This window comes from Ceratotherium simum, chromosome 10 (assembly GCF_057802395.1).
Source record: "Ceratotherium simum simum isolate JZ-2026a chromosome 10, ASM5780239v1, whole genome shotgun sequence".
Lineage (NCBI taxonomy): Eukaryota > Metazoa > Chordata > Mammalia > Perissodactyla > Rhinocerotidae > Ceratotherium > Ceratotherium simum.
This window is the reverse complement of record NC_141909.1, coordinates 63,178,671-63,198,283: the sequence shown is the minus strand read 5'-3', so window position 1 is coordinate 63,198,283 and position 19,613 is coordinate 63,178,671. Positions and strand designations below refer to the sequence as shown.

The window sequence follows — 19,613 nt, the reverse complement described above, 5'->3', positions numbered from 1 at the left end:
AGGCATTTCCTTCCTTCACAGGTGTGAAAAGGAAAAAAGGGAGCTGATAATTTGGATGTCCTAGCGCAGATGGGCTGAGAAGTCCTTCCTCTAGTTGGCAAAAGGCCTTACGAGCAGTTTCATTCCCTTCTATGGCGTTGGGCTCATTAGACTTTAATAAGGCAAAAAAATTGGGCTATTAGGGAAAAGTTTGGTGTCCAGTTTCTACAATATCCTGCAAGGCCTAGAAATCCTCTCAGTTGTCTCTTAGTCTTTGGTTGGGGAAAACTCAAAATGCTCTGAAGCCTGTCAGGGTCTAGGAGCAATCCCTGATCTGAGATTAAATGTCCAAGTATTTAACTTGGGTTTGGACAAATTGGAGTTTTTCCTCAGGTACCTTGTGCTCTTTAGTTGCTGGTAAAGAGGGGGAGGCTATTGTGCTCACGTGCTTCTTTAGAAGGGGAGCAAGGGAGATCATTTACATACTGCTGGAGAGTTGACCCCTCAGGACAGATGATATCTGCCAAATCTGCCTGTAAAATCCATGAAGAATAGGTGGGACTTTCTGTGCAACCCTGTGGCGTAACTTCCAGGTAAATTGTTGCTCATCCCAAGTGAAGGCAAATAGAAATCGCCTTTCAGGATCTACAGGTATGCTCAAGAAGGCACTACAAAGATCAGTCACAGTTGAAGAACCTGCTTTTTGTGGGAATGGAGGTTAGGAGAGTATGAGGATTGGGAACAACAGGGTATTGAGGAATGACAATATTATTAATAGCCCTGAGATCTTGTATGAACCTCCATCCTCATCCATGAAGTTTTTTTACAGGAAGGATGGGCATGTTACAAGGGCTGGTTCAGGGGACTTTGAGGCCCTGAACTCTGTATTCCTCTATGAGTAGTTTAATTCCTACAAGGGCTTCAGGATTTAAAGGGTATTGTCTAATGTTTGGGAGAGGTTTATTAGGATCAACCTGAATTTTTATTGGGGGAGCAGAGTGAATCCTCCCAATATCTGTTGTGGATTTTGCCCAAAGGTTTTTAGGGGCTTCCTCAAAAGGGCTAGGTTCTCCGAGTTGTTATTCTCTGTTTGAAGATGAAAAACTGTTAGAGGTACTGAGGAGTCTTGAACATTGCCATCTGAAGCAGTGGGGGTTGAATCAGTTTCAAGAATTATTAATCCCTTTTGAGAAAAAGAGATGGCAGCATGATATTTTTCTAAAAAGTCTCATCCTAGTAAGTTGGCAGGAGCAGCATTGAGCAATAGGAAGGAATGGCTGTCCTGAAGAGGGTCCGATTACAAAGGGAAGGGAAAGGATTTGTCAGCTGTAAGGGGTTTATTAGGTACTCCCACCATTTAAATTTTCTCAGTGCTCTGAGGAAGGGGTGATTTGAGGCTGGTGGGGTTGAGCATGGAAAGTGTGGCTCCAGTATCAGTTAAGACAGGAATGAACTCATTTCCGATCATAAAGGAACTTTCACCCAGGTGATTAAGGGGGAGGATTGGAAAAACCTCCCTTGTCCTCAGAGCAACTTCAGTCCGTAGGAGGAGCTGAAGGCTTAACATTGGAGGATTGTTTAGAGTGTTTTAGTTTAAGACTGTCCTTTTTCCAGTGGCCAGATTTCTTGCAAAAATGGCAAACATTTTTAGAGTTTAAAGACTTTGATTTAGTTTGTTGAGGCCTCTGGGGTGAGGCTGATAGTTGTTGAAGTTGTAAATTCATGATTTTAGTGTCCTTTCCTTTATTTGATTTTTGGATAGTCTGGGCTAATTGGTTTGCCTAATTAACCAAATCAGGAGTTGCCATGGTTTCCCAATTAAGTTGTGCTCACTTCACCAGAAGTGCAAGATCTTCATCTAAGCCGTTTATGAACATGAAATTAAAGGCCACCTTGGTGGACTCTGTCTAAAGGGAGTCCAGAGTTTTCCTTAGAAATAATTTCAAGCCTGTTGTAATAGTCATGCACAGGTTCGTCAGTCCTTTGTGTGCATGCTTGAATTTTATTCCAATCAACAGGTTTTGGAAGGCCTGAGGGATGGCCTCATATAAGGTTTTTGCTCTTTCTTGGGCTTTAGATCTGTCAGCTGGCATGGTCGGTGGAAAGTCGTCTAAAGGATGGTTGCAGCCAGCGTTGGCCGTCCAGCGTTGGGCCTGACCTTCTTCCACTAGCATGTGAATTAATTGATAAAGCTCAGAAAACCCAGGCTCATAGAATTTAACAATGTTAAATTCTTCTGCAAAATGGTGAGGGTCCTCAGTAACCTTGGGAAATTCCTTGGCTATAGTCCTCAATTGTGGTTTAGTCCAATGCATGTAAGTTATATTTAAGTGGGTACCCTCATGATTGAGTCTTAGTTTAAAGGGATGCATTTGAATGGGTTGAGTAGGAGAAGTTGGGGCTGGAGGACTGAGGGAAGCATCGGGGTCTTGGGGATAAAAAGGGAGTTCAGCAAGGGAAGAGAAAGGGAAGAGGGGAGGCAGAGGGTTCAGGACAGGTTTGAGAAGCAGGAGGGGAAGAAGGAGCAGGAGTGGGTGACAGGGAAGAGTGATGAATCTTTTGTAATGGAGAAATCTTTTTAGCAAGCTTAGGATCTGTGTCTTGGAGGGAAGCGATTTTGGAGTCCTGGACTAGTTTAGAAGCTTCTAAATACCACATAAAGTAAGTGTCCCATTCAACTTGTTCCACGGTTTTCAAGTTTATTGCACAGAAAAATAAGGTTAGGGACTTCAAAAGAGCCCCATTGTGGCCATCATAATTTTAAATCATCTTTGGTGTTCAGTCCACCGAGATGGACCGTAGTTCTTAAACATAAAACAGCCGGAGTTCCTGAGAAAGGAAGTTCTCAGAAAAACTTTAAAGTGCAAGTCCGGTGGTAAAGAAAAGCGTGTAAACAAGAATGACAATAGAGAAATGCCTCAATTTAGTTAGAGTACTCACTGTACTCACCACCCAAGGAAAAACCCCCACCAGGAAGCCCCTCCTGTGGCCATGCCTGTGAGCTGAGAAAGCTGGGCAGGCACTGACGCAGGCACTGAGGCAGTCGTCTCCCGGGCAGTCTCTCCTGGGCACTTGACCCTGATCCCAAAAAAGGCACTAAGCTCCACCAAGTGGAGGGAGATCCGAACCTGAGAGGACTCATGATGGGGAGAGTCGGCGATCTGTGGAAACGGTGAGCACCAGGGGCTCGTGTAGGTACCATCTCCGGTTCCAGGGGACACTGGTCCACGAAGGGGAGATCGCTGCAGATCCCACTTCTGACATCATGTATGTTAACCTGCATATAAAGAACCAAAATGAGAGACAGGGATATGTTTATTTGGGATCAAAGAATTGCAATTCCGGGTACACAGATTCGGGTAGCAATCCAAATAGTGTCCCTCTAGGGAGTAAGAGGTGGGGGCTTTTAAAGGCAAAAGAGAGGGGTTTGCATTATGAAGAATGTTAATTGGGATTGGTGGCAGAAAGCTAATCTTGGCTAAACATAATTGATTGCTAAGACTATGACTAAAGGGAGGTAAAAGTCCTTCAAGGTGAGGAGTTGCAGTTTTCTCATAGCATTCTGGGAGTATTTGTGTCTTGACTCAGTTCAGAAGTTCCTGTTTTCACTGATGAGGACACGTGTAAAACCCATTACTTTAATGGCCTCCTGGCTCCATTTTATCTTATTAAAAAATTTTTTTTAATTATTATTTTTTTTTGCTGAGGAAGATCGCCCTGAGCTAACATCTGTTGCCAATCTTCCTCTTTTTGTATGTGAGCTGCTGCCACAGCATAGCCACGAGAGGGGAGTGGTGTCGGTCTGTGCCTGGGGACCAAACCCAGGGCCACCGAAGCGGAGCTCACCGAACTTAACCACTAGGCTGCTGGGGCTGGCTCTTGTCTCCATTTTAAAGCCCTTAGACGTAAGTGACCCCATTTTGTTTCACATTTCACAATGCCCTAAAGGTCCATCCATGTTGTTGCAAATGGCAGGATTTCTTTCCTCTTTTATGGCTGAATAATATTCCATTGTGTATATATACCTCATTTTGTTTATCCATTCATCCTTTGATGGTCACTTAGGTTGTTTCCATGTCTTGGCTATTGTAAATAATACTGCTATGAACATGGAGGTGCAGATATCTCTTTGATAATAGTATTTTCATTTCCTTCAGATAAAAACTGAGAAGTGGAATTGCTGGATCATATGGTAGTTCTATTTTTAATTTTTTGAGGAACGTCCATACTATTTTTCATAGTGACTATACCAATTTACATTCCCACCAATAGTGCACAAGGGTTCCCTTTTCTCCACATCCTCACTAGCATTTGTTATCTCTTGTCTTTTTGAGGATAGTCATTCTAACAGGCATGACTCATGATATCTCATTGTGGTTTTGATTTGTATTTCCGTGATGATTAGTGATGTTGAACACCTTTACAATACCTGCTGGCCATTTGTACATCTTCTTTGGAAAAATGTCGATTCAGTTCCTCTTCCCATTTTTCGATTGGCTTATTTGTGGGTTTTTTGCTATTAAGTTATATGAATTCTTTATGTATTTTAGATAATAACCCCTTATCAGATATATGGTTTGCAAATATTTTTTCCCATTGCATAGGTTGTCTTTTCTTCTTCTTTTTTTTTTTTTTGTGAGGAAGATCAGCCCTGCGCTAGCATCTGCCAATCCTCTTTTTTTTTTGCTGAGGAAGACTGGCCCTGGGCTAACATCCGTGCCCATCCTCCTCCACTTTATATGCCACAGCATGGCTTGTCAAGTGGTGCGTCAGTGTGCACCCGGGATCTGAACTGGCGAACCCCGGGCCGCCACGGCGGAGCGCGCGCACTTAACCACTTGCGCCACCAGGCCGGCCCCAATAGGTTGTCTTTTCATTTTGTTGATCATTTCTTTTGCTGTGCAGAGGCTTTTTAATTTGATGTAGTCCCACTTGTTTATTTTTGAATTTGTTACTTGTGCTTTAGGCGTATCCAAAAAATCATTGCCAAGACCCATGTCAAGGAGTTTTTCTTCCTGTGTTTATGATACCAAACCTCTTAATCTCAGGTTCCTGTGCCCAATGCCCAGCAAGCCAAACGCTGAGACGTCAGTGCTTGGAGATGAGAAAGGTTTATTCGAATTGGCCAAAACAAGTAGGTGGGAGCCTGGGTTCACTCAAATCCACCTCCCCTAGAACAGAAAGCAGGGGGTTTTATAGAGCTAAGGAGCTTGGCAGGAGAGACTTCAGGGAAACTAAGGCGTCACTCCCAGTAAGCCTCTGGGCAATCTGACTTCTGGGCTTCAACAGCTGCTGAGGGCTGGCCATCCGTCCAGTGATCCGCCATCCGGTGATCACAACCTCCCCGAAGGCATTCTCTTTCTCTGGCAAAACAGGCTCACAAATCCTCGAGACCCTTGAGTCACCCCTCATGTTAAACAGGAAAAATAGCAAATTGGTTTAATATCTACAGTACCCCTCAGATACCTGGCTTCATTTACTTCTAGGAGTTTTGTTGGTTTTTGGTCTTACATTTAAGTCTTTAATCCATTTCAAGTTAATTTTCGTGAGTGGTATAAGATAGGGATCTAGTTTCATTCTTTTGCATGTGAATATCCAATTTTCCCGGCACCATTTATTGAAGAGACTGTGTTTTCTCCATTGAGTATTCTTGGCTCCCTTGTAAAATATTAGTTGACCATATATTATTACTGTTTTTAAAAAGATTTATTAACCAGTTGCATTTCTTTTTCTGAGGATTTTTTAAAATAGCAAGTTCCTGTCATGCATGTATAGAGTAACATAAGTTATAAACGTTAGGTTTATACCTAAGTCTTTCAAAGGAATATATATTTGTATAGCCGGTCATACCTATAATTCCAGGCAAAAACCACTACATTCATTAGCCATTATAGTATACATTTTTGTGTGATAAAATACTGAGTGCATGATTTCATCAAATTAGACAACTATGTGTAATTTATCAATAATGATAGTAATTAACAACAAAAATAACCCCAAGTTCATTGACTTCTGTCATATAATATAAATATCTGAATTAACTTAATATTGTAGGTGTGACATTTCTTCTAGCCAGTGGTAATATTGCACATATCTAATGTAAGTCTTTTACATGATCCTATCATAATTCTGGGAAATGATATAAGGGAGTTATGACCTTATGGTTCTGACTTAGATTATTTCATTCAAATGTAAAAAAATATTCTAAGATATTGACAGTTGCTTGATAGTGACTGTCATTTAAAATTTCTTTGAGAGAGGCTTGAAATATAGAGTGTTATCAGAGAAGATTCTGAAGCAGAAAAAAATGCTGTTGATTGATAAAAGTCTAATGGAATAATTGTTACAATAGACATAAATTGAAAGCAACGAAATTCTGTGAAACGGTTGGTGGTAAAGCTGTGTGGAATGACATTGCAAATGGGTTTTCTGAGATAATGTTGGGAAGTGCCTCTTGGAGAGGTCTTATAGTTTGTGAATTTCTAAATATTATTTTGTTGTATGTAGAAAACAACATGTGTTGTATGTATGTATTGGGGTTTGTTAATTTTATTTGTTGTTCATTTTATTCACTTGTGCTCCTGGACAGATAATGGATATATTGCGTCCAGCTTCTTAGTAAGGTTTAATATTTTTCCCTGCTGTGGTCAAGAGAGGGAAACAGGCAATAAATGGTCATTTGTACAGAATTTCCCAGAAAGTGCACAGTCAGTACCAGGGCTGGGGTGGCTCTGGAGGGCAGAGATTGGATTGTCACACACACAGCCCGGGCACATATGGGCTGTCATCAGTGTTTGAAGTTTTGGTTAGTTTGTTTTTTCAGTAGATAAAATTTAGATAATTATCATTGGGAGCTCTTTCTGGACCTTTGTGAAACAATGTTAAAGGACAGTTTGAAGGGGTTGGAGTGAGGGTTGGGGGAATATGTACACTAGTTTTAACGATTAGTTTTCCTTCTAAGTAAAGTGGTAGAAAATAATGAGTTCCCTGCTTGCCTCCCAGGGCCGGTGAAATGAGGCCATGTTTGTCCTCATAGTTATTCATTTTCAAGTATTTATGATGTTAACCTCTCAAGTCCCCTTTGCTTTCACCCTCCCTGCAAAACTGTAGTGGTGGGCATTATTCTTACCCCATTTTACACCTGAGAAGACTGAGGCTCAGATTTGCCCAGAGAAGGCTGGAATTCATACGAAGGCTGTCAGAAATACCCTCAAGAAATTCACAGTAAGTAGGAAAGACAGATATTTACACAAAGATATGTGGAGATGTTTTTAGGTATAAAGCTAGTACAAGTATAGCATCAGTTCATCATTGTGGTCATCTTTACCACAATGATTCATATTATTGTTGCTTATGTTAGTCTGTTAAAACTTTCTTCCTTGCCTTAGATAATCTGAAAAACCACATTTGTTTTCTGGTATAAAAGAATTGGTATATAATATCTGGTATATAATAATTGTTTTTTTATTTTAAATTTTAAAAATTGGAAAATATATACAGATAGTCAAAAATCAGAATTTCATAACTCACCCACAGATAACCTCAATTTTATGTATTAACATGCGAGTATACACTCCTGTAAATATGTATACACATAGGTTTAACATGGGGACATTGATTTTTCCTCAGTGGGGGTTTTGGGGACTGACGCTTATCTGCCTGGGGTGGTTTGGTTGGGATCTTTTCTTGAGTCAAGCAGCCTCTTCTGACCCTCCCTCCCCTGTGAATCTCTGACATCCAGAGAATTCTCAGATAAGAGTAGAGCCGGGCAGTGACTCATTCACAGTGATTCAGGTGGATGTACATGGTCTTGGAACCATTGCCGCCTCTGTTTGTGTCCTGCCTCCTCTTGTAAGTGTGGTCGCCTCAGGTGTGTTTGTAATTAGGAATATTGAAGAAAGCAGAGCGAGTGCTAATATTCTGCTGTCGTTTTCTGAAGTGCCAGAGACTGCTAGAGGTGACAGACAGTAAGGAATGAAGGCCAGGCTCAGACTCAGGCAGCCGGGCTCCTGGCCCTGGCTGCCCCCTTGCCTCCCTACCTCACTCGCTCGCCTAGGTGTTAGCCTGCTTGTTATGTGGCAAGTGGGATGTGGCTGTTCTTCTGTGTTTTCTTCATTTTGCTTTTCTGCATTGTCATCTCTTCCCGTAATTAACATGGCTAAAAAGAAAAAATAACCTTAAAAGTTGTTTTAAAATGATAGAAAGCCTGCTGGACTTTTGAACTGGATTTAAATCCCAGCTCATGTTATTTAAATTGATGTATGGCCTTGGATAAACCTCTGAGTCTGTTTCAACAGTAAAGGGTGATAAGAATACCTACTTATAGAATTATCTTGGGCACTAGGGATATAAAATGCCATCCTCATAAAATAATACTGAGAATCATTAACTATTTGTTATTATTGGGTCTGTGTACATATGAAAAAATCAAGACTTCTCTGTATTTGGAATTCCATGAAAATTCAGGTGTATAGAGTTGTATGGGGTAGGGGTTATATACTGGAAAAGTTGCATACATGTATAACATTTTGCCTTATAAGTTGTTAAGGGTGTTGCACACCCTTCAAAGTGAAAGAAGTTTCAAGGATAAGTGGGTGAGTGGTATCCTATTTGAGGATGATCTCCAGGTGTAACTAGGAGATCTCAGAAGTGGCCAGTGGTCCTTCCATTGTGCACAGGCTGGTATTGCTCTTTGATATGTGATCACAGCCACTTTCTACAAGACATGTTGTTTCTGGGCGTTTCAGTTTCAGTCTGGTTTTGAAACTTTTCATCAAAACACGCCACCCCATTTCCAATTTCCGGTACCAGACTGGCCTGTCTGAAGATCTTGTTTTCTCTTCCTGGCTCCATCGTGGTGAATCAACAGCTTGTATTCTTTTACTGATCTTTTCTTTTAAAAGCCCTGGACTCTCAGCAAATTCCATGTGACCTGGGTGCCTAGAGAGGTAGCAAAGAATTGAAATTCATTTTTGGATTCCCCTCTGTGGAATTGCCCTCTCCTCTTGTGTTTCCAGTCCCTTCTAATCCGGATGCCTACCATACAAATAGTTTGTTAAAAATTGAAAAGCTTGCACAAGTTCTTCCCCAGCCTGGCGTTGGGCCTGCCTGCAGAAAAAGTCCCAGATGTTTGTCCCCAAAGAGTATATAATTAAGTGGGAATTATACAAAACTAGAGCTTCTACAGAGTTTTCCCTGGATACCCAGTTTGTGCCCTGGGCCCATTCTCCAGTGTCCGTGATTGCTTGATGAGCAATCAAGCAATCGTGCAACTTTTCCAGTATATAACCCCCCACCCCTTAAACCTAAACATATATATATTTTTTTAACTCATTAGGAGGATTTCCCCCCCAAAGATTGTCTTAATGGAAGAACGGAATTAAAAGCACGTGCGCACGTGCGCACGCGCGCGCACACACACACACACACACACACACACACAGCATGTGTGTACACGTAAAAACTATCCAGACACCTGACAACTGTTATGAGGTTTCTCCTAAACCAGCAGATACTCTGGTGTTTCATGAAGTTGTGTTATTTACAGAGCTTCGTCTTCCGTAACTGCTTGTGCTTAGAAACCTACCTGTCTAGAAGGGGGCCTCTGAGTATTGTTTGCTACAAATAGTTTCTAATACTTCTGCAAGCCCTTTTGGCAGGAGGATAGAATCAACAATCCAGGGATTAAGAGCCAGCATTATGGCTTGAGGTTTGGTGAGTTGTGGCTAAAGCTAGAACCAAGGAAAATAAGTTCGGTAGTAAATCATTAGGGATTTATTTTTCCAACAGACTACGTGATTGATGGTTGCGGCTTATTATAAGGAAGCAGTTTCTGCTTACTAAGATGTTATAAGGTGAATGTCCTTGAATATCTTAGTTTTTCCTTCATTCTTTTCAATTAAAAAAGTATTTAATTAATACCAATTACAATCAAGTCACTGTTCTGGATCTCCTTTCTGCTCGTGTTATTTCAATTTTCAAATTGTTTTCAGAATTTGGTAATGCATGGGCATTGTACAATAAGTTTTACAGTGAAAGGTAACTCTTTTTTCCCACTCCTGTACCCCAGCTACCTGATCCCTTCAACTGCCCAGTCCTCCTCAAACTCTACACTGGTTTCTTATGCATTCTTCTGGAGGTAATCTATGCATATACAAGCATCTGTGTGTATAATATTATTTTTCTCCTGCAAATAATCTAGCATACTGCTATAGACTTATTTTGGTGGCCCTTCCAAATGAACTATACCCTTGTGTTGAAGCCTGTATGTAATTCCCACCCATATTGACTGAACTTGGCCATGTGACTAGCTTTGGCCAATGATGAATTAGCAGATATGATGCAAGTGAAGGCTTGAGAAATGCTTGCACAATGAGACTTGTTCTCTGGGAATGCTCACTATTGTGACACGCACTTTCAGAACCCAGAAACTGCCAACTGTCAGGTGCCCAAACTAGCCATGTGGAGAGGCTACATGGAAGAAAACCAAGGTCTAACAGCCTCCAGATAGCAGCCAGTGTCAACTTGCCAACCATGTGATGAATGAACCATCTTCTTGGAAGTGGCACCTCCAGCCCTGTTCAGGCCACTCCAGATGATGCCATGAGGAGCAGAGACGAGGTTTCCCTGCCGAGCCCTGTCCAAATTGAAAAACTGTGAGCTGTCGTTGTAAGCCACTAGATTTGGTTTGTCATACAGGAATAGATAACTGAAATACTACATACACTATATATTCTGTGCCTTACTTTTTTCACTGAACGATGTATTGGATATCAGTCTATTTTAGTACATACTGTAGAGTTGTCTCATTGTTTTTAAGAGCTGGATAGTACTCTATTGTGTGGCTGTGCAATAATTTAGTTAACCAACATCTTATTGATGGACATTTATGTCATTTCCAATCCGTTGCAGCATTTAATATTTTTGTTGCGTGCTTCCTTTTGCACACAAACAAATGTACTTATTGGCTAAATTCTTAGAAACAGAGTTGCTGGGTCTAAGAGTATATGAATTTGTAATTTTAATAGGTATTGCCAAGTTGCCCCCTAGAGAGGTTACACTGCTGCTAGTTCTGGAGAACAAGGTAATGGATGTCAACCTGACTGGTGAAAACTGCCCCGTAGTGTGGTTGGAATGTTACATTTCTTCTTTAATATTGTTTTTTCATATATTGAAAGCCATTTGCATTTCCTTTTTGATGAACTGTCTTCTTTTTTCTATTGGATTGTTGGCCTTGTTCTTCTTTGAAGGAGCTCTTTATACATTAAAGAAATTGGCTCTTAATTTGTTTAATGTGAAGCAAATCTTTTTTCCCCTCAGTTTTTTATTTGTCTTTTGCCTTGGTTTAAGCAATTTTTTTTCTTATTATGGTTAGATATGTTAGTCTTTTATGTTATAGCTTCTGGATTTTCTTGTTTTTGTTTTGTCGTATTGAAGCTTTCCTCACTCGACATTATTATGGATATTCTCCTATGTTTTATTCTAGTATTTTTATTATTTCATTTTTTTCATCTTCATCTTTGATCTATCTGAAATGTCTTTTGATACATAGGTTCCAAATTTATATGTTTCCAAATGGATTTCCCAGGTGGCTACCCAATTGTCCATTAATACTGTTATACCACGTCATCATTATCATGTACTACATTTCCGTATTTGTACCATAGATAATTTCAGCATATTCATTGGATTCGACAAACTCTTTTGAGTTGCTGCCCAAAATTATTTAATTATTCCTTTTTTTCTCTGCTATTTTAGGAATGCTACAGTGAATACTTAAAAAAAGTTATTTATAATGATTAATCCCAAACTAGCTTATGATTTCCTTTGTGGATATACAAATGAACATTTATGGTCTTAAATAAATAAAAATTATTTAAACTTTCATCTTGTTATGCTGCTCAACAGCTGAAGTTGGAAAGATATGCGTTTTATGCACAAGGATACAGAGAAAGTCAATCTGTGTCATTGAGATTCATCTGAGGACAAGTAGGTTGTGTAGGTGTAGAGAGTGATATGCTTTTTTATCATGTACCATATATAAAGGCCTGTTCCCAAATTTCTGAAGCATGTAATAGCACTGGTCTAAAAACTATATCTAAATTGAGAGAGTGGTGAGGCTGGGACCCTGTGAAAAGGAAATTTTCTTGTTGATAGAGTGACTGAGGCCACATTATTATGAGAAGAAATGAGGAAATTACGCTCGTACTGTGGTACATCAAGAAAATGGTCCATTTGATTTGGGGAAGCGCTTGTAATTTTAGGTAATAACTGCAACTGTCCTAACACCCAGGAGGGCAGTGACACTCAGCAGAGGCAGAACTGAGAAGTCTTGTTAAATTCAACTTGCTGTTTTTCCACCTTTTCCCTTCGTGCCCCTCTTGACCCAGCTCTTTGTGCTCATTTCCCCTGGCTCAGGGGGCATACTTCCAGACTTTTTTCACAGGCGTTGTGGTCTGACCCCCCGGAGCCTGGGAGGTCTGCAGTTGGAGCACGTGCCCTGTGGTTGTTAACCATAGTTAACCCCTGCTAGGAGAATGAGACGGACACCACCTATTAAGGTGGTGCCTATTCTGTATTTTGCATTGCAGCAGGACCCCCAAAGTTTGAGCTGAAAGGACCAAGTTCTGTGGGGAGGTTTCAGGTATCAGCCAGCCGTGAGGGAGGGTCTCTTGGGACACCTGTGCTTCTGCCTCTGTCATAGGCCTGCTGTGCTCATTCTGTGCTTGTAAGCCACATCACGTTCTCCTCCTTTCCTACAGAAACCTCCATGTCTTTGGGATAAGAAAAACATTTCATTAAGGTGGGCAGTTGACTTCTAGGTTCAGAATCACAGAATGTCAGAGCTAAAAGGAACCGATCTAAACCCTTTCGTTTGATAAATAATGTCTTTATAGCTTTCTTTCCCTGCATTTTATGCTCTTTTACTCTTTGGATGTTTCGACACTAGTGGCATTGTTTTCCATTTTCTCAGTGCCAGAGAAGCTGGGATATTTTAGAAAATATTTAGTTTTAAGGATAAAAAATGTTATTTCTTTTCCTTTTAGATCCTATCTAAACTTTCTGTGCCTGCTCATGGCTGGGAACCAGCGATGAAGCAGAGTTTCGCCTTTGACAATATTGGCTACGAAGATAGTCTGGACGGTGTATGCCCTTCTCAGACGACCGCCGGCACCATCAGCATTTGGGGCATGACTTGCCAGTCGTGTGTAAAGTCTGTCGAGGGCAGGATTTCCAGTTTGAAAGGCATCATGAGCATTACGGTTTCCCTGGAACAAGGCAGTGCTACTGTGAAATATATGCCATCGGTCGTGAGCCTGCCAGAGGTTTGCTGTCAAATTAAAGACATGGGCTTCGAGGCCAGCATCGCAGAAGGAAAGTCCGTCTCCTGGCCCTCAGGGGCCTCGACTGCCCTGGAGGCCGTGGTCAAGCTGCGGGTGGAGGGCATGACCTGCCAGTCCTGTGTCAGCTCCATAGAAGGCAAGATTGGGAAACTGCAAGGAGTAGTGAGAGTCAGAGTCTCACTCAGCAACCAGGAGGCAGTCATCACTTATCAGCCTTATCTTATTCAACCCCAAGAGCTCAGGGACCATGTAAACGACATGGGGTTTGAAGCTGTCATCAAGAGCAAAGTGCCTCCGTTAAGCCTGGGACCAATCGATATTGGGCGGTTACAGAGCACTAACCCAAAGAAACCTTCAGCTTCTGCTAACCAGAATTTCAGTAACTCTGAGACCTTGGGGCACCAAGGGAGCCACATAGTCACTCTGCAACTAAGAGTGGATGGAATGCATTGTAAGTCTTGTGTCCTGAATATTGAAGAAAATATAGGCCAACTCTTGGGGATTCAAAATATTCAAGTGTCCTTGGAGAACAGAACTGCCCAAGTACAGTATGACCCTTCTCGTGTCTCCCCGGGGGCCCTGCGGAGGGCCATTGAGGCTCTTCCGCCTGGAAACTTTAAAGTTTCACTTCCTGATGGCACAGAAGGGAGTGGGACAGATAACAGGTCTTCCACACGTCGCTCCCCCAGCCCCCTGCAGAAGACCCAGGTGCAAGGCACATGCTGTACTGTGGTGCTTGCCATTGCTGGCATGGCCTGTGCATCCTGTGTCCAGTCCATCGAAGGCCTGATCTCCCAAAGGGAAGGCGTACAGCGAGTATCAGTCTCTTTGGCTAAAGGGACGGGGACAGTTCTCTATGATCCTTCTGTAACTAACCCAGAGGAACTCCGCACTGCTGTAGAGGACATGGGATTTGAGGCGTCAGTCATCTCTGGTACGTAGTCGATGTGTTTGAAGCACACCCTGGGGTCGTCTCCTTTTCCCTTTGTGTCTTACTACGCGGTACCTGCCTGATTAGACAGGTAAGCCACACTCACTGCTTCACATGTTGACTGTGGTGATGAAATTCTGCATCTTTTCCTCGTTCAGTAAGTTTGTCAGGATAGAAGAAACAGAATTTCCAAGTGTTTAGATTTTGCCTCTCATGTAGCTGGGGATAAAATGCTGATAAGTTCCTTGGATTTTTGGCTCTTTTCTGAAGAGAACTCTGATTTTACATTCTTTTTTAAAAAGAGTACTGTGGGAACGTCAGGCCCTTCTCTCTCCACAGGAACCATCATCCGTTTCTCTGAAGATTTCTTTGCTAAACAAAATAAAATAAACACAGCAGAACCTTAGTCTCATTACCCGGAGCTCATTCTGAAAGTGGGAATTAAGGAAAGGATTTAATGATGATTTCCCTTGCCCCCTTGGTGGCTGTGAGAAGAGGGGTAGGGGTCCAAAGCAAGGTGCCTACATACCTTGATGTCACATCACTAGACGGAGTTTCCAGGGTAGTGGCAGCAGGTTCCTGCTCCCCCTCCCCTCATTGACCCGCTAGCCAGTGGCCATTCACTTGCCGATTTCCTCTTTCATTTCCCTTACATGGGAGCCCTGCAAATGCAGCATCATTTTACCACCTTTTGCATTCTGCCATGCACCAGGACTATGTGAGTTGTGGGCCACTGAATGAGTGAGACAGGTCTCTCCTGAGACCTTATGTTGTAGCGAGGGGGAGACCGAGGAGGAGGAAACCACTGCAGAGCAGCGGGACTAGTCCGGATGAGCCTTGGCCAGGGGCACCTGAGCCAAGCTTGAGGGTTTAGGAAGCTCTCCTCTGGGAGGCTGAAGGGGAGGGAACCAGTGAGGGGCAGGGCAGGGGGAGGTGACTGGGGCCATCAGAGGCCCAGGCAGCAGCCTGAAGGCCTGAGAGGCAGTGCAGTGTGCTAGGGAAGCTGTAGAGGAGTGCAGAGTGGCCCAAGTGTGAGGACTTGGAGGTGGCGGGACTGAGACTGGACACTCGGTGGGCCACCTTGAATGGGGCCTGCGTGTCACGCTGAATTTGGACTTTTCTTGTAAAGGTGAGGGCAGTGACCAGTGGATTGTAATCAGGAAGCACAGATCAGATTATATTTTAGAACACCATTCGGTGTCAGGGTGCAGTGTGCATTGAGGTGCTGAGACCACCTAGGAGGCTGGGTGAGAAATGCCGTGGGGCTGGAGAGAAAGAGATGGATTTAAAAGACATTCAGGAGGTCGGGTCCACCAAGCTGGGTCAGATTAAGGAGTGTGTGTGTGATGGGGGTGGGCCATGGAGGAAGGGGAAAGCCTGGGATGAGCCCTGGCTGAGGTGGATGCTGGAGGACAGCTGGCTTATGAGTCTTAAATTCTGGGGAGAGTAGGGCTGGAAATGCAGATTTGAGTGGTGGGAGCCATGGGAGATGACAGAAGACCCAGGAAGAGTGAGTGTGAGAAGGGAAAGGAGCAGAGGGAGGAACGTGATGGCCCTGGTGTGGAAGGAAGGGGCGCCTTGAGGAGGCTCTCAAAGACGAGTGACCCAGGAAAAGAGTGGAGTCCTGGAAGTAAAGGACGACAGCTGCAGAGGCTAAAGTTTAACGAGGAGGAGGCCATCGGCAGACTTGGCAGGAGCTGCTTCAGGGCCCAGGGAAGGTGGGAGCCCCACCTGCACTGGGATGAGGAGGTGCAGACCTCGCCACCACCGCCCCCCTCTCCGGGTAGCTTAGGCTGGGGAGGGACCTTAGGAGGGAGAGGGCGATAGATAGGCAGGGAGTGGTAGAGAGAGAGGCTGAAGATAAGGAGGGACGTTTTGTGAGGGACAGCTATGTGGGTAGTAATGTTTTAACTGTTTAGATCCCAGGATACAGGCCCTGTACATCAGTGCGAATTGCAGGCTGGACTAGGACGGGGACATCAGCCTCTGGCTGGAGCTCAGTGCTGCAGGGGAGTGGCTGGTGCAGCACTAAGAAGAGCTCGTGGGCAGTGCACACTGGCCATGCGTGCTCAGGGCCAGCTGGATTTGAGTTTCCTACATCAGCTTTCCTGAGCCACTGAGATAAAGTGTGTCTCCTGGAAAAGTTCACTCAATTGTGATCCTTCCCTGCACACACACCCTTAAAGGGAGTGGGTGAGTCATGTGCAGGGACTTGGCCCCATTCTGTACTTTGTTTTTTGTACTAAGTTTCAAGAAGGAGTTTTTTTAAAAACAAATCTTGGAAAACATAATAGAACAGTTAAGTCCTGTACTTAAAAGGTAAGAAATGTTGTATGGAGTTATCATCTGCTGTATTTGTGTGAGGTTTAAAATCTTTCAACAGTGGAATAAGGTTATTGGCAGTAAAAAGAAATTTGCATTGAACTACATGATCCAGAATAACGAGATTTGACTAATTAAACCTGGAAAGAAAAGAACAGTGATTTTTATTGGCCGGAATTATGTTTAGCCCAAGAGGTATTTAGTGTACCAGATTTAGAAAATAAAAATATTAAGATACCTAGTCAAATTTGAATTTCAGGTAATGAATAATGTTTTAGTATACGTCCCATGCAATATTTGGAAGATACTTATACTAAAAAATTATTTGTTGTTTATCTGAAATTCAAATTTAGCTGAACGTCCTGTATGTTACCTGGCAGTCTTAATTTAGGATAAACTATCAGTGTGTTGGTGACTCTCTTTTATAGCCACTTAAATGCTAAAAAGGCATTATTTGTGTTTTATTGGTCATTCTGGGTTGATCAGGAGCTCCTTGAGGACAGTCTTCAAACCATGTGATTTGTTTCTCCTTTGACTCAGTAGCACCCAGCACATATTAGGTATTTGTGAAGGAAATAAAGAGAAAGAAAATAATGACTGTGACAGCAGGGTCACAGGGTAGCTCAGTGGAGGGATTTAATCCAGGGAACTACTTACAAAGGTGTTAAGAGAGCTGAAACACCAAACAGGGAGTGGGAGGGAAACCCAAGAGATTAAGAATAGCAGAAGCCACACCCCAGGCAGGAGGGTCTGAGGGAAGAGGGGTGTTTCTCGAGCCCAGGGGCTGAGGTAGCCTGGTGGGAGCCGGTACCACTGCACCACCAGGGGAGAGGCTGTGGCTGAGACCTGGGGGCCAAGGAGACACATGGGGACATTTTGGGTTTTCCCTCTTTCTCTCCTATCGTCTCCCACTTGTCACCTTCCATGTGCCAAATTTAATCACTAACCAGTTGACAGGGGAGCCTGTGAAAAGTGGTTTGCAGGGGTCAGCCCACTGTGACAAAGGGGCAGAGGAGGGAAGGGAATCATCTGCGAGCACATAGGCAAGTGACAGGCATTGAATTTCAGTCAACTTATTTGACAGTTAAAAATACATTTAGACCTGGTTTTTATCTAGAAGGCAGCTTTGCATTTCTTCACTCGTTTGCATGGTAAGTATTTCTTGAATGAATGAATGATAAATGGATATATGAATATAGTGTGAGGAAAAGTCATCTGTCATGTATAACATGTTCCTCTCACCCTTGTACATGGGTCATGTCACTTTTGGGACATGTTCCCTCATCCCAGCACTTCTGGGTCCCAGGCACTGTGCTCAGAGGCAGTCCATCACCTGCCTCTTGGACCCATCGTCCAAGGCAGGTTAGAACAAATGCAACAAGGAAGGTGTAGGTGAAGTGCCTTTGGGATTTAGAAGATAAGGAGCATCCGTTTGTGGGGCTCTCAAAGACTTGATGGTGGAGGTTGTGTTGGAGCTGGTCTTGGGTGGGATTTCAGAATGGATAGGATTTCAACAGGCAGAAAAGGGCAGGACTGCACACCAGACAGAGGAGGCAGAAGCACAGGCCCAAAGGTGGGAGTCCTCCAGGTGTGTTTTGGGAGCAGTCTGGCTTAGATGGAGCTTGGGTATAAGTAATGGGAGATAAGGTCAGACAGGCCAGCACCCTGGTCGAAGCCACCATCATCTGTCTCCTGGATCCTGGAAGAGCTTCTGAACTGGTCTCCCTGCTTCCTGCCTTTCAACCTTACAGTCTGTTAGCCCAGCATTCATAGAGATCCTGTTAACTCTACTGACACTCCAAAACGCTCCCATCTTGTAAGAGGAAGAGTTCTCATGGTGGTCTAGAAGCCCCCTCACCCCCATTACCTTTCTGACCCCTTTTGATTCCTGTGTCAGGCTTGCTGTCCCCTCTGTCTGGAATGCTTTTCCCCCAAATCCACATGGCGCACTTCATTTCGTATATGGTCTTCCAGACTTTTCCCAAAGCATGTATAATTAATATTTAGAAATATATAGGTTTGTATTATACATAGTTTTGTAATTTTCTTTTTCACCCAACAGTTTATCATAAACATACTTTTAGGTCCGTCCATATGTCTGCAACACCATGTTCAATGGATGCACCGTAACTTAGTTTCCTATTGGACTGTTCCCATCTATTTTTGTGCGTGTGATTGTAAATAACACTGATGGGCATCTTTGAGGCTTATCTCTGTGCACACACTTATTTCCTTATGATAAATATCTGAAAGCATAATTGTTGCGTCATAGGGTATAAACATTATTTCATTCCATCACAAATATTTATTGTGCCTCTACTAAGTGCCAAGCAGTTAGAGGTACTGTTTTGGATAATATTGTCAAGAAGACTTCCAGAAAGCTGAGTCAATGTATACGCCCACATGTAGTATTAGCATAGATTGATAAAGGACCCAGTAGCATAGGCTTGTTTGGGTTTTCGTTAATTTACTTCAATTTTCTTTAGCAATCTCTGGAAGTCTAGAGTTTAGTTGAATCACACCTCAATGTTGGAGAATGGCAATATATAAATTGTAGGTTATTTAGGGGATATGAAATTCTCTGTAATAGCACAAATATTACTGAAATTGTTGACCACAGTATTTGGTTAGAAAGGCAGGTGAATCTAGAAAACAGGTGGTGGACTGGGAAAATAGGGAGGGATTGGACAGGTGCAGGAGGGTCGATGGGGGCGGGAGGTAGAATGTTAAGAGATTGTGGCCGCAGAACAGATTTTGTGAGTTTGAGATCAAAGGGGTGAAGTCATTTTGAACAGTGACACAGTCTAAGAGAGTAAACCTGTGCTGGTGGGTGGGGTGGTAGTCTCTGCATCAAGAAGGTGGAGGTCCTGTAAGGCCAGAGTACTGGAGTATCTCGATGAAGGTGCTAAAAGTGTTGATCAACTGAACTCTTAGAGTGAGTGGAAGTAGTTTTAGCACTTTTCAGAAAATGAGCAAAACATCCCAATATGTGGGATTTATTCAGAAGAGAAACTTAAAAGTCATGGGCTGTTGTCAAT

At 42.9% G+C, this 19,613-nt stretch overlaps 1 protein-coding gene across 7 annotated transcripts in view; it reads left to right on the top strand.

Moving 5' to 3' along the window:
- Positions 1-19,613, top strand: part of ATP7B (ATPase copper transporting beta) — a 98,470-nt gene that overhangs the window by 40,780 nt on the left and 38,077 nt on the right. For all 7 annotated transcript variants that reach the window (XM_087436109.1, XM_087436107.1, XM_087436105.1 and 4 more), the window contains one exon: positions 13,026-14,256. In XM_087436109.1, coding sequence (XP_087292235.1) covers positions 13,026-14,256 — 1,231 coding nt within the window. The remainder of the gene's footprint in view (positions 1-13,025; positions 14,257-19,613) is intronic.